Source organism: Apostichopus japonicus, chromosome 12 (assembly GCF_037975245.1).
Source record: "Apostichopus japonicus isolate 1M-3 chromosome 12, ASM3797524v1, whole genome shotgun sequence".
Taxonomy (NCBI): Eukaryota; Metazoa; Echinodermata; class Holothuroidea; order Aspidochirotida; family Stichopodidae; genus Apostichopus; species Apostichopus japonicus.
In genome coordinates, this window is record NC_092572.1 from 14,804,715 (window position 1) to 14,821,269 (window position 16,555).

The following is a 16,555-nucleotide window of genomic DNA, read 5'->3' on the forward strand; positions in this document are numbered from 1 at the left end:
ATGCACTAGTTAATTGCAATTTCAGCCCTCCAAACTAGTGTAGGGATATGCACTAGTTAATTGCAATTTCAGCCCTCCAAACTAGTGTAGGGATATGCAATAGTTTATTTGCAATTTCAGCCCTCCAAACTAGTGTAGGGATATGCATTAATTTATTTGCAATGTGACCCTTCAAACTGGTGTAGGGATATGCACTAGTTTATTTGCAATTTCAGCCTTCAAAACTCCAGGAAGTTGCGGGTAAGGAACCTGAAAAAGTTTGTGGTCAGGACCATTGACAACGTGGTTTATACACGAAATCTAAGATTTATGTATATATCCAAAAATATCAGTTATTTTTAATTAACTTTCGCTGCGTCAGTTTATCATCAAAAGCTCTATGAGGTAATCACATGTTTCATTTGTAACTTTTCTAAGATTTTGACTGATATTATGCTTTTTTTGTAGTTTGAGGTGAAGTTAGGTGTTGCAGAAAATGTACGTTTGCAGTGTATGCTGAGGGCAGCTATGGAGACCAGGTACAATCAGGTAAGTTCGTTCCTTACTTTTTAAACATCTTAGGTCCAAGCATGTGTTATATTATGTGATATGCCTGCTACTACTGTACTAGATGGAATAATTATTTCAGTATGTGAACGAAGACGTTACAAGTATTCATATTTGCTTACATTTCATTTTTATATTGTAGGTGATTTCTGTTGGTAGACAGCATAAGGCTAGATAGGTTGTACATATTCTGCGGTATTTGCCAGTAGCACCCTCAGTTTTATTACAAGTTTTTGTAGTATAAGATGGCCGTGTCCATGTGTTCGATAAAGGTAACTGTTGTGTACATATTGTTGTTGGCGTTGGTACATAATAGTATTCCATGGCATTGGGATTAGTTGGTCATATGTACACTTAGAGTTGTAATAAATAAGCTGTATTGATTCCCTTCAGCGATCATCTATTGACAAAGCAAATATTTTTTTAGATGGTTATGGATTTTGGACAAATTTAAGATTTTATATCTTATTTTTTTTTATCATATGTCGGTTATAGCCATGATTTTTAGAATAGAAGGTTAATTTTTGACATGAGATGCATTGTGGGTTGCATGGCATAAGCATTTAAAAGAGCCTTCTACTCCTTAATATTAAAGAAGCCATTCAGTCATATTTTCTGAGCATTAAAGGAGTGTTCCAACATTTAAAAGCTAGTTTATGATTTTATCAAGCATTGTTTATTACACATTTGTTTTCCTTTTCCTCCTATTTTTTGATGTAGAGCTTGCTAGTGGGGAACAAAGTACCAGCGCTTAAAGAGAAAAACTGAGTTCTGCCTTCCCTTGCCATACTATATCTCCCCCCACCCACCCCCCCCCTTGGATGTTGCAACCAGACTTCTCTAACCACCCAATCCTTTACATATAAACAATGTCCAATCAATTGCCGGGTAGTGTTTATAGAGTTATAGAACAACAGTGTTTGTTTCAATTATCAAGGAGACTTCTCTGCATATGCTGGTCTCCTCTACTGCTTTCAAATGCTAGCTAATGGCTAACTTGATCAATTGTCTTGCATTCTTTTCTTGATATAGTTTTGGCTTCTTTTTGTGTAATCTAAATAATTAAGTCACTCACTGTTTTATTTAAAGGCAACAATGAACTAAGGCATTTTTTTTGGGATCAACAGATATCTTCTGGAGATGAGTGGAATAACCCCAATGTTGGATGCTTCTCAGCCAAAAGATGTTTTTCTCATCAACTTCAAAGCAGTTGCTACATATTGATAGATAGTGTTCAAAGTTAAAAGTCTGCCAAAGCAATAGTAATAATAATAAATCCAGACCAGGTACTAAATGCATTTAACATGTGCACACTTCGGCAGCCGCTGCTGTGAGTATCCACCTTTATAATTACTTTCATGATTCTTAGAGCAGGTTCCTTTTTTCTTTACTTGGATTTTGATCACTTTTTTTTAAGATCTTTAGCTTGACTTGTCACATTTCGATTTGTTTTGATTAATACCTGGTTGACTTTATAAATTTGCTGACCACATAAAAGAAAAGAAAAAGAAGAAAAAAAACTAACTTAAAAGCAATGATGTCATAGATTATGGAGGATTTTAAATGTTCTTTGAATATTCAATATGTTTGCCTAGCATTACCCTTCCTGCAAGTTGTTGACCAAAGCAAATCGTTAAAAGCAAAGATGTCATAGAATATGGAGAATTTTGAATTTTTTGCTTTGAATCTTGACAGGTCTCAACTATGAAGTGTGGCCTATTGCCGATCAGTCAAGATGCCTTGATTTGTGGTGAGATCTCTATACTATGACTACACGGAGATCGTGGTCGAGGAGGAACAGGAGGATCAAATCATCGATCAGGGCCCCTGGACCCAAAAACAAGATCCTATTCTTGCGCAACCATGTATTGTCTGCTGTGGTGGGTCCATAGAGGAGGCGTACTTCCTAGCCCTCAACTGTGTGTAGCAGCATGTGAGATACAGGTAAAGAATTAACTGGACTTGGTCCAACATGGTCGGATTGCTTGTACAACTTAGCAGTGTGAGGCCAAATGTTTTCTGGTTATGTTACAGTTTGTTCATTCTCCTCCATTTCAGAATATTTTGGAGACCTGTGAAAGTTACAGAGTTTTCCTTTTTTAAGCTGTTTTTTAAAGAGCCGGGAATGGGGTAAGGGGGGGGAGGGGGCTAGGGTTGAAAATGGACAAGATTAGTCAACTCGAAACACAAAGTAAATGGTATGGATTGAGTTAATCTTTGTTATGACCCTCTCCTCTGAGAAAAGTTATCTGAAATTTTCAAACTGTTTCCAAACAATATAATCAATTTGGAATTTTTATTGTCTTGGGAATGATTGTATCTCCTAGCCTACACGGAACTTGATTTTGCCATTAGCATAGTCTACTTCTGTATCAATATGTAGTCATTACACTCTCCTCAACTCTCTCCACCCCCGAAGATTCCGCTTCTGTACAAACTTTTGTTTGCTATTTCCTGAGTCAAACTAGGCTCTGAGTAAAAGCAGAAAGCCACCCGCAATAGCAAAGCCTGCTCCATGAAATGAAAAGAAAATAACAGCGGTTGAAAAAGTATGTTTGACTGGAATAATTGCTAGTCTTGATGCGACTTGCCGACTCCAAATCGGATTTATGGATTTGGATTAAGGCATAGTAGGGGATGTTTGCTTTCTAACATGTATGTGCACTAATAATGTTGACATTCAGCGATAAAGTTCCCATAATATTCTTTTTGATGTCTGACCCCAAGGGCAAGGTTACCCACCTGGGAGATGTGTTTCAGTATTGACCTTGGAAACCAGGGTCTTTTGGCTAATGTAAATCCTTAGAAAAGCTACCAGTTGAAACTGTGGGAAAAATTTCCCTTAGAGATCATTCATGAATGTCATAATTGAGTTTTCTATTTGTATGTCTTGAAGGTTCAGCAACACACTTTACTAGTGGGTTAGGATTTCAAGTGGTGGGGGAAGTGGGGGGTGTTGATGGGCAGGAATGGGAGTACTTGGTCCTCTCTTCTCCCTGCAGCATCAAGAGTTGGTTGTCTGGGTTTTGTCAACCTACAATTTTATCAATTGGTGTGTGTGTGTGTGGTTTTTTTGTCGAGTCTGGGTAACAAACAATGGTTGTTACAAAGCGGATTATCTGCTTTCTAATAAAGTTACCCTTACCTAACACGAATATAGTCGATAAGTATTCAAAAAGTATTCAAAGATTTCCTTAGTATTCAGAAAATTTACCATATAACACACAGTACAAAATAAGTATTCCAATACTAATACGAATAACTATAAGCCTTCGTCAGAGCCAAAATATGTAAATGAGTGAAGTATTCGAATACCTGTTAGGTATTCAAATAGGTATTCCAATAGGTATTCGAATAGGTATTCGAATAGGTATTCGAGTAGATTTTGAATAGCTATTTGAATACTTAGCTCATTTACATAGAAGTATTTGCTAATTTAAATAATTCGGCTCTGATGAATACTTATAGTTACTCGAATACTTATTCGCTAGTATTCAAATAGTTGTATGCTAATTAGTTATTTTATGAAGGCTTAACAGGTTTCTGAATACTTACTCGAATACTTATTGAATACTTGTATGCTAATCAGTTCCAAGTAAGGAGAGTTAGGAATTTGGCCAGCTTGTTGTCCTAGTTATTGATTAAAACTCTCCAAACAAGTAATGAGAATAACCAGAATTCTGAAGTCTCCTTTTTTATTCAACAACTATAAAATTACAAAACAAAACAAAACAAAAATAAAATACAGCTTCTTCAATTTCATGTATCTTGGAGCATTCGTGCACTTGTATGCAAACCGTTTGTTCATCTCTTGTGGCTGTGGCTCTGTCCACTGGTTTCTGCCACACATACTGTGAATGTACTCTGAACATAAAACAAATAGAAATAATTAATAATGATAGGGCACAAATATACATTGGCACAATAACCACCCACCAGAAACGGAAAATATAATATATAATATTCAGTGCATAAGACAGGGACGTCGCAACACGGGGGAGAGATGGGTGGCTTTAGACCCCACTTTTTTTGCATGCAAGCATGTTTACACATGTCTTACAACATGTCACAAAGTTAATATATAACCTTACTAGCCCTCCCCCCCCCTGTAATAATTATTAAAATGATGAAAAATTTGGCTCCTTGCATATAACCACATATGAAAAACAGAAATGTAATCACATTAAACCCTGCATGCCCAACACTTAAATGTTTTGCATTTTTATAACGCTATTTCAATGGTAAGTAATATCTCTGTAGTACGGTAAGAGAAACGTCAGACTTGACCGTGAAGTTTGACTAGGTAAAACTAGGAAAATCCAAGTACTGAATGTCCAAATAATTACCAAACATAGGCATTGCCCCATGCACCCATAAGAATAAGCTTAACTGTAGTAACCCTATAAGTTTAGGCCTAAACAAGAAATATACTACACATGTAGCCTTGTATTATTTTAATTTGATTATTAATTTTATTAACTGCAAATATGCTGTTTATCGTGGCACAAGACAGGAGAAAATTAGAAGTTGAACTTGGTTATTGTGCCACTGTCAGAAAGTTTCAAATGATTACACATAGAAATGAAACAGAAAAAAGGTCAACATACCACTTATTTTGATGATTTTTCTAGAATACGGCCCCTTTCCTCTCCACTTTATCAAGCAGACTGCATTTTCAGTTGCATTTTCTTTGTCCATCACCGACTCTGTACTAACTTGTTGATCTTTCATCCAATAAATAACACATTTTGGAGGCTTGGTCTTCTTCGATGGGTCAACAATATTTTCCATATTCTTGGATAACTGCAGCAAGTTCTGAACATTCATTATTGGATATTTAGGCCTAGGCCTATCGCTGTGGGATAAAATTTATTTTCTTCCAAGTTTCAGCCTAATGTTAATAAAGTTCAGTCGGGCTGCAAGGACGGGAATAAATTTAGTCCGACTCAAAAACTGAAACATTTATTTCTGCTAACTCAAATTCAATCTGCTAATAAAAGTTGAATAACATTCAAGAGGAATAAATATCTATTCAAAAGGGAGTATTAAGCACAGAATACTAAAACAGTAAGTCTATGAATATGATCGATGAGATTTTGGAAGGCTTCAGTTTTCAATCCTCTGCGGTATATTCAAATACTGCCGCGCCTGTGCACTTCACCTTGGCCAGAAAGTGTATTATAAATACTAATGTGATGATACTAACATCATGAAAGGAAAGCAGGGATGTTCCTGAGGGTCTTTGTAAGTTTGATGAGCTCAGCTTGCGCCCGCAGGCGTCCACAGGATTCTGTATCAAATCGTTTGGAGAAGAGGCTTATAAACACAAACTTCCGTTTTCCTGATAGTGTTACAATGCTTCTATTGTACCTCATACTGTACATATTGTACATGATGCTTTTGCCTATTTGCTATCAAGGTGCCTTGCAGAATCCAGGCATTGGTGATATCCACCATAGAGAAGTTGACATCTTTTTGTTCATTAAAGAGCAAATTATCAAATAGCCAAGTTTGGTCCAGTTTTGTTGACACACAAATTTTTTTTGTTGGATAGGAACAAATGAAATATTATTGCCCAGACAGACAGTTGCTCAAATATTTGCCTGTTGAAGGAGAAGTGCATTTCTGTGTTTGTTCTGTAATGGCAGTATTTAGCTCTTTTGTCCCTTGACAGAGAGATGGAAGACAAAATACTTCAATTGAGAAGGATTCAAAGGTTTCATCAAAAGGAAGAAAGTTCAAACCGGATTTAAGCTAAAAACGACTCTTTAGTGGGTCTTGTATTTTTGAAGCATGAACGCCAAACGGATGGTTTCTTCGGCAAATCATGTATGATGTTGTCGTCCTCTTATATGAAATTGTTGAGATTCATTCCTCGGATGGCATATACAAGATGACAAATATAAGAATCTCCTTAGTAGTGTTAGGACCAGCAGAGCAAAGTCAGCGACGAGAAACGACAAAGGAGGAATAAGAGAGATTAAAAGAGTCGCTCGTAAGACTTGTGTTCGATAATGTAACAACAAACTGCATTCAAACGCTTTACCGTATGCTAATTATTCGTGACAGATACATGCCGTAGGCCTGGATAATGTCATCCACCTACCGGATGAAGTCAGAGACAAGGTCGGCGAAGGGACTGCCAAGGACGCAGGTGGGGTCAGTGAGACAGGACACAAACTGAAGGTCGGTGAACTGGAGTTCGAAGCCATGATGAGACATTTGGACAATATGGTAAGATTTCAAAATGCAAAAATTCCAACTCACTTGGCCTGCAACGTCTGTGCAGCAGACCAACTAGCCTTATTTGCATTTAAAGATCTGGGCAGACATAGCAAGCATTTACTATGCTAATTGCCAACCGATGGCGTCGCTAGTTAACGTATGAGGTTTTTGATCATATGTGTACCAAGCTAATACGCTTTATTAAGTGAGATAATTCAGTGAGAAGTGAGTTGTAGGAAGTCAGTGTGGATAAGTAGGTAGCTTCGTTCAGTCAAAGTAAACAGCTGTGACGTATCAGGATGGTTGGATACACCATTTGATTTGATTTGTGTCTTACTTGAAACTCTAATTGTTACAGCTTGATACTCTCATAGATTCAATATATATATATATATATATATATATATATATATAGTATTGGCAAGCTCTTGACTTAATAATCAGAATGGTTTCATACGCTACATAATCCAAACTTTATCGGTTTGGGGAACTTCATGAAGCTCCCTACAAGTGATCTGTCGCACACCCCACCCATTTTGAAAATATTTTCAAGATCACCTGCATCCAAAATTGTGCAGTATTTCATGGAAATGGCATAGAAACGGAATGTTCCAATTAGTTTGTCCTGAATGCACCAAAGACAGCGAATGTGTGAGATTTTCAAAGAGATACTTGTGGAAGACTTGATATGTAATCATTTCATAAGTAAAACAGCAAAGAAGACAAAGATGGAGGAATGTTGTGCTGCTGATGTTAGATGTAAGAGTGACTTAGATCTGCAACCAGCACAAAATTTTGATCACAGGAACTTTTTAATTTGTTACAGGGTTACATAACAGGCAACGTGTACGGCCAGCCGTTTGTGAGACACGAACTGAAGCCCAAGAGCGACGTCGCCTACCCAGCAGCCTCCACCAACTTCATCTACATCTACGACAACAAATTTGAGAAGAGCAGATACGAGTCACCGATCAAGATGTTGAACAGGAGGCAGGCAGAGGAGGAGACGAAATGGCTGAACATGCCAAACACATACTCCAAGGTGGAGGTAGCTCAAAAGTACGCCAACTGGGGAGAGAAAGGGGAAGACGAGGGCTACAAGACAAAGATACACCTGAGTAGTAGTGACATGTAATTGGTGGTAGGCACATCATCCGTTTGACAGAATCACCCGACACAATCCTTAATTTTGGGCAATTTGGGGACTTTGACAATTCAAGACATCGAAGAGGCACTTGCCAAGGTGATGAAAATGTTTTGATTTTAGCACTTTCCAGAAACAAAAAAATCTAAATCTAAAATGTCCTACAGATGGAATTATCAGAAGTTAGTCATCCTTTGTTTGTTTGCTATTTACTTAGCAAATGTTTGATCTTTTCAGAGGGAGAACAGGGATAGAAGGGTTGTTGGGGGGGGAAGGGGAAAGCGGGATTGTCACCATTCTGGACAATGTGATCCGGGGCGGTGATTTGTTTCAAATATTGATGGGGTACATTTGCATGGGTGCAGGCGCATAGCAACTTTCATCCCCCAAATTGTTCTCGCGCTTTGTGATATTTTGTATATTACTATCTAAGCGGAGCGCCAGCATCGGTTGGCACGCAGCATTCAAGAAAATTTCTGGTTTTGATAGCCCCCAGATCACCGAAAATGGCACTTCTCAGGCTTGAAAATGACCAACCAGATGAACACTTTTGCCTGAGAACCAAGTTTTTTCCAAATAGTTTTTTTTTTTCATCCATTACCTATTTTAAGATTGACACCAGTCACACATCATGTTGGACCTCATTGCATCTCCTGTGGATCATTGCTTTTGTAGGTAATACTACGTAACGGCCCACAATATCCGTCAGCCCCACTTTTCGAGGTTTTAAAGCCCATTATTTGTTCAGAATTTGAATAAACAAATTCACTTCAAACATGCCCATAATGTTGCACAAAATATCATCTATGGACAACCAATATAAAAAAAAAACCTTCAACCCCTAACAGACAGGTCAAAATTGCACGAGTAGAGGGAAGTATGATTAAGAATGTTGGTCAGGGAATTTTCGAAAATTCAGACACAGTTAATTTATTGGTGAACAAATATGAAAACCTCTTATAACAGCTACTATAAAACTTCGATATCATAAAAAAAATACAAAAAAAAAATCGAGGGGGGGCGGTCTCCCCCTTCTCCCCCTGGCTACGCCCCTGCGGTTAGAAATCTTGTAGGAAACAGGCCAAATGGAAACCCAGTGATTATGCGTCATCCACAACTCTTCTCTCTGGTTACATTTTTCACAGTGGGTAGGTGACAAGGACCCCAAGAGTGGTGATGCAGTCGCTATCACTGATCCACAACAGTTTGCAAGACAGGGACAAGATCATAAGGAGTACAAGAAGAAGGTTTAAACTGTACGCTGATGACGTTATACACTGTTATTTCTAATTGATTGTTTTATTTTTGTTATTTGTCACCACTTTCTCCTTCCTCTGACTTCTTTCCCATTTTTTCGCCTTTCCCCTAATTCGGTCTTCCGAGGAGTGAATGATGTATCTGGTATGTTATAGAAAAAGTGGTAAAAAAAAAAAGATAATGTAAAAGTGTATCAGTGGGTGTTGCCCTGGATTCGTTGAAGCGAACTCCCCACGTAGGTAGGGTTCTCCCCTTGTAGGGAGCGGACTCCCCATTTAGGGAGCCATTTCCACATGTAGGGAGGGTTCACCCAAGAAAGTTTTTAAGTTGTGCTATTTACTACTTGTGTATTTTTATGGTAGGTTGAAGCGGATGGGTGTATATTTCCTCACGCCCCCCTTCCCACCCAGGATCATTTTACACACAGCAGACCCTTAGCAAGCCTCAAAAATTTGCTGTGAGAACTTTAAACATTCTTAAATCTCTCCTCCTTAGTATCACTATTCAATGTCCTCTTAGTGTTATGTTATGTGTCTTCTTAGTGCTATGTTATGTGTTCTGTCATTCTGACATCTTTGATAGATGTCCCAAAGAGTGTCTGCCGGTGAAATTTCCGTAACCATATTACCCAGAAATGAAAAATTGATGAGGTCACACCTGCATCCAACAGAACGAGGCATTTAGCACTCATGCCACATGCTCCTTGCAGCTGGTGCCAGGACCGCGGTGGCAAAAGGCATGAATTTTTAATGCCTCGTCCTTAATGGCAGAGAGACTATGAATAGAAGTGTTATAATGTTACCAACGAGGATGTTGTCTACTCTTTGAATTTCAGATTAGGCAAGAGCGTTTTGGGGATAAGACGCACCCTGGACCCATCTCTGAAGTTCTGGCAGGTATAACTTATGGAGATGCTTGCAGAACACAGGTGCGTTGGAATTTTCCTTGTCTCTGGCCCCCTCTACCTTCCATTCTTCTCCCCACCCCCTCTGCATTTATCTATTAAGTCCACATTCTTAAAGGATATCTCTTGTTTTAGATAATGAAGAGCAGAGCCACCCACCTATTTCTGTTTATAGATTGTTTATGATTTGCATACTAGTATAAAGTATACCGACTTAGTTCGGTAGTATGTCAGCTGATAAGGCTTTTTGTTTCATGGACAAGACCGTAATAAGTTGGTGTAGGGTTACACAGCAGTTGTACGGGTATGCTACTGTAGACAAGGACAGAATAAAGCGCCCTCGCTACCTGTTGTGTTCTAACGTGTCTCATTCCAGCACAACAGTGTCCTGTTTCATTAAAGCTTTGACACTGGTTCGAGAGTAAACCACCTGTATCAGCCCGATGACCCTCTAGTAATATTGTAAACATTGATCAAGATCTAATAATATGGTAAAGTTTGATCAAGGTACCAGTTTACTTAAGAATAGAAAGTCTTTTTTGTTCTGTCTGTAGTTAGGTAATAGCTTGGCTGGCCTATCCCCCAATCCCAACAATAATTTTTATGTTATTTGATTAAGCATTATCTTGACCGCACCTACCAATGGGCTGCCAAAAACTTAAGTATCCTTGCTTAGAAAAATTGTAAAAATCTTCATCATTAATCCAAAACAAGCACTAAGTAATAGAAAGAGAGAAAATAAAAGGGAGGGGGGGGGGGCAATTTTGTTTTATCAATGTGCCTGGTGTGACAGTCGTTAGGATATGATTCATGTGTACTTATTAAAGTGTGGTGAAAATGACGGATGGTCTCGACATTCCTTCCGTTAGGTTCTATGTAAGTAATATCAGTGAATGTACCACAAGAAAGTACATGAGCTACGGGGAAAAGATGAGATATTAGCCACTCCCCCCTCCTCCCCCCCACCCCACTCCACCCAGTAAAATGTGTGGGTAAATTGACACTGAAGCTAGTACTTGGACATGCCACTGGAGTCGCACTTCATGTTAAAATCAATAGGTTGAACAAACTTCCATTGATAAGATCGAATTAATTGATCAATCTCAACTTACTAAAGCCAGCTTACTCGGAAACAAATATCTTTCAGTTATGGCTATGTTTATTGTTCAGTTAAAGTAGCATTCAGCTTGAAAAATCTCAATAAAAAACCAAACCATGTATTCCATATCAAATACGAACATAATTGATGTTCAAATGATAGAAATTACACAAAGAGGAAGTTTTAACCTCCGACTATGTCCATATTAGCTGTTAGGGTTAGTCTTTACCATGTTTTACTGTTTCTAGCTTTAGTGTTTGGCTAACAAACAGTTTAAAACAAAAAAAATGGGGAAAAAAGTGCTCCTTTAATCTAAATTGCCTGCATGGAATATAGCTCCACTTTTAGTCAAATTACAGTAGTGCATGTCACCTTTAAACCCTGTCTTTCTTCAATCTCCTTAAACTAGATCCCCCAAAATTGCTTGACTTTCTCTCCAAACTGGGATGTTCCCTCGACCAAAAAGAGGGGAGAAAGGAGAAACTGTTTTCTTTCTTAATTCAGCCATCTTTTTGGGCATTTGCTACAATGATGTGATTTTGCTGTGACATTGTCACAACGTGTCACAAGTCTCTATTTACTCTGTCGTTGTCGTTGATGTTGTTGCAAGTTTTGGTTTTCCTTCCCCACTCGGTCGACCAGGATGCGCCACTGTCGGATTCTCGTGATGGTATGTAACCAGGCCAACAGGAATAGGAAATAAATTTAATAACAAAACAAGAACAATAGCGCATCTTGGGAATAAAAGCAACCGAAATATCATCATTTTGTCACGGTGGATTTATATTGCAGACTTGAGGTTTCCGTATTATCAATGAGGACATTATTAGAACAAACATCAGTAGCAACTGAAGTTCTCTCTCACCCTGTTTACTTCATCCATTTTCATTTTTCTTGGTGGTGAAGGGTGTAGGTGTGGGGAAGTGGGGGGTTTAAATGCCACCCTGAATATTTAAAATATGCAAAATTCTTAAAACCACAGAAAGATCAAATGTAAGAGAGGATTAAAATGTCTTACTTTACTTTTCATATAGCAGAAGGGACAGAGGTGATCAGGCTAATTAGCCATGTGAAGTTGCACCTCTTTGGGCGTGGGTTGGAAGGGGAGAAATACACCAAGGGTTTCGTACAGAAATATTGCATAATATTGCCTTCACCTGGTGGTAATTAGAATTGAATGAAAAGTGTAGTACGTTAAATGCTACTTCACAAAATTGATTGATCTTTTAGCTTTCAATTCAGGCTTCGTCTCTGAAATGCTCTCTCAACCGATTCTCCATTCAGTGATAAAAGGACATCTGGATTCAACTTTAAGTCTCTGCTTGTTTGTTTGTTTCTGTCCTCTCTAAATATGAAAGTCTCAATATCTGTCCCATCCATGTTTTGCCATGCCAAGCATCATATATTTACGGACTAATTGCACCCATTTCGACGGTGCTGAAGTAAAACTCATTAAAGTGTTTTTAGGGAACTATCCAGCAGCTACTTGACCCGACTGTCAACTTATTTTCTATGGTTTCAATTTTTCTTCAAATCCATTGGGATATGGGTATTTTGGGTTTTTCATATGACGTAAACACAAACAAAAATGTTGGTCATGAATAGCACACAGCTCCTCTGTTTTTACTTACATTTCAAAACTGAGTAAATTGGTTGGTTTTATAACTTGCCTCGTAGTTGTGTTCTGATGAATGTCCTTCATTGTTTGTACTTACTTTCATGTGATATTTAGGTATAAAGCCCCATTATGCCTTCCATTATAAACATGAACAAACTGTTCCCTAACCCTATTTTGGTACCATTGTGTAGTTAATAAGCAGACAATCTTGTAGGTGCATTGTTTGCCAAATATTTTGGCCGAATCTCAGAGAACGAGCGAGAATAGAAACCTCCAAAACATTATTATTCAGACCGTCCAGATGGAATGCATAGTGAGACTTTAACATCAAAGGACAAGATGTACAGTGACCTTTGAGTTAATGTTATATATTCTTTGATGGTATGATATTCCTTTTATTACCCTTATATTTCTTACATCATGGTGAAGCGTGTAAAACCTACCTTTATAATCCCCACCGGTTTCATACACAGTGTATCAAAGACTGGAACAGTATGAACTATCTTTTTAACTGTTTCCATTCATTTAGAAGATAGTACAGTATTCAAATGGTGGCCTTTACTGTAGAGTTGTTTACTCTGTTGTTCACTCTGATAGTTGAGTATAATTAAGTTACATAATATATGCTGCAAGACACTTGGGGCGATATTTTATGAAGGAAGTACGTTCCTTTGTAGCTACTTGTTCTGTTTGCTATATGACCGAACTGTTAACAATGAATTATTTGACAACCTGTAGGCTTTATTTTCACACTCAAATGAGTACTTATTAATGATTACCCACATTGTTGATTATTATAGATGTGATTGAACACACAATATCACAACCTAATTAAAAGGCTTGTATTAGTATACATCTGTCTCCAGAGGCTCCAGTTCACTGTACTTTCATCAAGGGATGTCATTTTCTTCAGTTTTAGTACTTTTATCTTTTATGTTACTGTTTAATTATCATTCACTTATGGTGTGTATGTATGCTGTTGATAAATAAAAAGGATTCCAGCTTCCACGGAGTGGTAAAATAAATGGCTGTCCTTTGAGTATTTCTTATAAAGCTAAGATTTATATAAGAGCTGTAACATTATGTAAATGTGGTTTTCTGTTTCTTAATCTTGGCGTCCAATTGCACTACACATCCAACAAGTGCAGATACCCCCTCCCCCCACTCCAAAGATAAGAATGGGGTTACACGGCCATTGTAATAATAATAATGAGCAGTTATTTTTACAAAGCTTAACCAAACACAAATGTGGGAGAAGCCCGCACAGGCGTATGGATCACAACTTACACTACGGGTGGCTTCCAATTCAACATTTTATATAAAATTTAGAAACTCATTTCAGATGGGAAAACTGTAGACTGCTCTTGGATGATAAACCCACCTTACATAGAACCTCCTGATTGCCAAACCTCATTGCTTCAAATGCCATTGCCTTTATCCACTCGATCACAGCACCAGTGGTTCATCCTAGATGAAACCTGGCAGAGGGAGGGGGGGGGGCACCTAAGATACAGTTACAGCAACTGAAGTAGATATAACTATTGATTCTATTAAAATTTAGCAAACCTCTACTTTACCCAACCTCTACTTCAAGACATGCATAAGGAACAGATGCTCTAGAACTCTGCACAAAAAGGTAAGACTGTACTTTAAGTACAAAACCTCAACATGGATCACAGAAACAGTGAATTTCATTTAACACCTTCATTTATATTGGAGAATGGGTTAAAAATTCAGACAATTTATCTAAAAAATCTCAAATGTGACATTTTATCACAAAATTCAAGCAGTTTTTGCCAAAATTTGTTGTATCTGAAAATGTTCATGCAGCTAGCTAAACAATTTTAGGCTGACATTTTTATGTCAAGATTCGCCCCAAGAGTCCCCCTCAAAAAGTGTAAATTATTATCTTTAGAATGTCTGTCCCATGGATACGCCAGACCTACACCCTCGCCCCCATTCGGGTAATGATATATTGGTCATTAAAACAACTTTTCTGACGAGATTCGCAGCAAACTCAATAAATTATCTTGACCAACATGTTTAATGACCTTAGGCCTATGTCATGAGACCATTTGAATTGTTTCGTTGTAAATGTAATGATTTCAAATGGATATGCATCTAGCATGTCATTGCTAGTTTATTATTTTTTTCAATTAATACGTTGATATATTATGCGGTGTTTGTCCCACATGGCTTGCCATAGACGCACACGGTCATGGTCAAAGGTTAAGCAACGGAGCGCGAATTATGATCTGTATATAAAGCTCACGAAAGGTTACACGAGCAGTGCAGTTCGCTTCTTGGCAGCCGTTGGCTAACAATTCATACGTAATTGTAATTTCTAGCCTATTCTGTATTGGGGGTAACTGCCAAAGAATGTGAATGGCAGATATATTCGCCAGCTCGAAGGTTGTGTATTAGTTTTGTGGAGCAAGTTAGTACTTCACCTTGTTTGTGTCAGCGAGCGTGAGAAATTACGCTAGCCTATCATATAATAGTATCGCTTAGGCCTAACGATAGGCTAGCTCACGTAGGCACTGGCGTCTATACTAGTTGGAATGCTAATCTAGGCCTAATATGATATTCACTAGACAATTAACGTTAGTAAAGTAAGTCACTTTATATCTTCCGACAAAATACTAGACCTAGCTGGTTGGGCCTAATTACTTTCTGTTTAAGGCTAGCCTAGTACAGTTAGGCTAAGCCTAACTTAATTAGCCTAGGCCTAAATGTCTTTAAATTCCTACCAGAGTAGCCTACCATAGCCTAGGCTATGCCATCTAGCACTTAACAGTAACACATCCTAAAGAAACTAACTCGCAGCCGGACAAATTAGTTTAGGATGAAAGCTCTCTTTCTTTCCTTTTTTTTTCCATCATGACAGGCAAGGCCGTTGGTTTCTTCTCCAACTTTCAAGAATAAAAACAGTAGTTTCCTCCCTGAAATTATTTTCAGGGGTTGAAACCAACGTTTCATAACGGAAAGTTTTAGACCAAAACGCTCACAGCGAAAACTAAGATTTGCCTTTGCAGCAAGCACCTCTTTGCGGTTTTTCTGCTGACCTACTTTTCCCTGCTGCTCTGTGGACAATCACGCGACGGCGGAGAGCGTCAAGGACTGTTCCATTATACATTAGGGGGTTAATACCAATGTGATACTAGGCCGAACCCCACTACGACTTGTACTTGAATAAGTCTATAGGCTACAGTATCACTAATACTGTTTTATACGCAGCTAGTATAGACATTACACTGTAAGGCTATACTGCGTGCTAAACAGTACAGATCTATAGTCTTTAGAACGACTACATACCCCCACAAACTGTGGTTTGGTACGCTCCAACTTAGTCGTTTCATCGCGTGGTCAGAAACAGGTTCAAAAGGATACAGAAAATGTCACTTTGGAGGTATTATTTTCAACCGAAATTACAATTAATTGAATGAATAAAGTCTTCTGAAAGTTACTGAGAAGCATTTTGAGTTAAATCTAACAATAACTCAAGATATCACAATCAAACGACAACACACACACCAACACATTCACCAACGTGAATGCACATTCACCAACGTGTGCTGAGTACAGTATTGTGACGTCATGTCGATTGAGAACAAAGGGAAACAGAAGGAATATCCCTGATTTCTTTTTAGTTTGCAATTTGGCGTAAGGTTCTCATTGGTCAATTTAGTTAAGAATCGGTAGAAAACGTGATGAATATTCATAGTTTAATTCACCGTTTGAACTGGGATTTTAGGACTTCGC

At 38.1% G+C, this 16,555-nt stretch overlaps 1 protein-coding gene across 18 annotated transcripts in view; it reads left to right on the forward strand.

Annotated features, from left to right (window-relative positions):
- Window positions 1–16,555, forward strand: part of LOC139977953 (gamma-adducin-like) — a 47,897-nt gene that overhangs the window by 19,455 nt on the left and 11,887 nt on the right. For 6 of the 18 annotated variants that reach the window (XM_071987724.1, XM_071987722.1, XM_071987733.1 and 3 more), the window contains exons 1-5: window positions 2,375–2,490; window positions 6,616–6,780; window positions 7,598–8,014; window positions 9,061–9,171; window positions 10,008–15,124. In XM_071987724.1, the coding sequence (XP_071843825.1) occupies window positions 2,410–2,490; window positions 6,616–6,780; window positions 7,598–7,906 (555 nt within the window). In that variant the 5' untranslated portion in view covers window positions 2,375–2,409 and the 3' untranslated portion in view covers window positions 7,907–8,014; window positions 9,061–9,171; window positions 10,008–15,124. Of the gene's footprint in view, window positions 1–447; window positions 529–2,374; window positions 2,491–6,615; window positions 6,781–7,597; window positions 8,015–9,060; window positions 9,172–10,007; window positions 15,231–16,555 lie in introns of those variants that run through there. The other 12 variants (XM_071987738.1, XM_071987739.1, XM_071987737.1 and 9 more) reach the window with 7 other exon arrangements.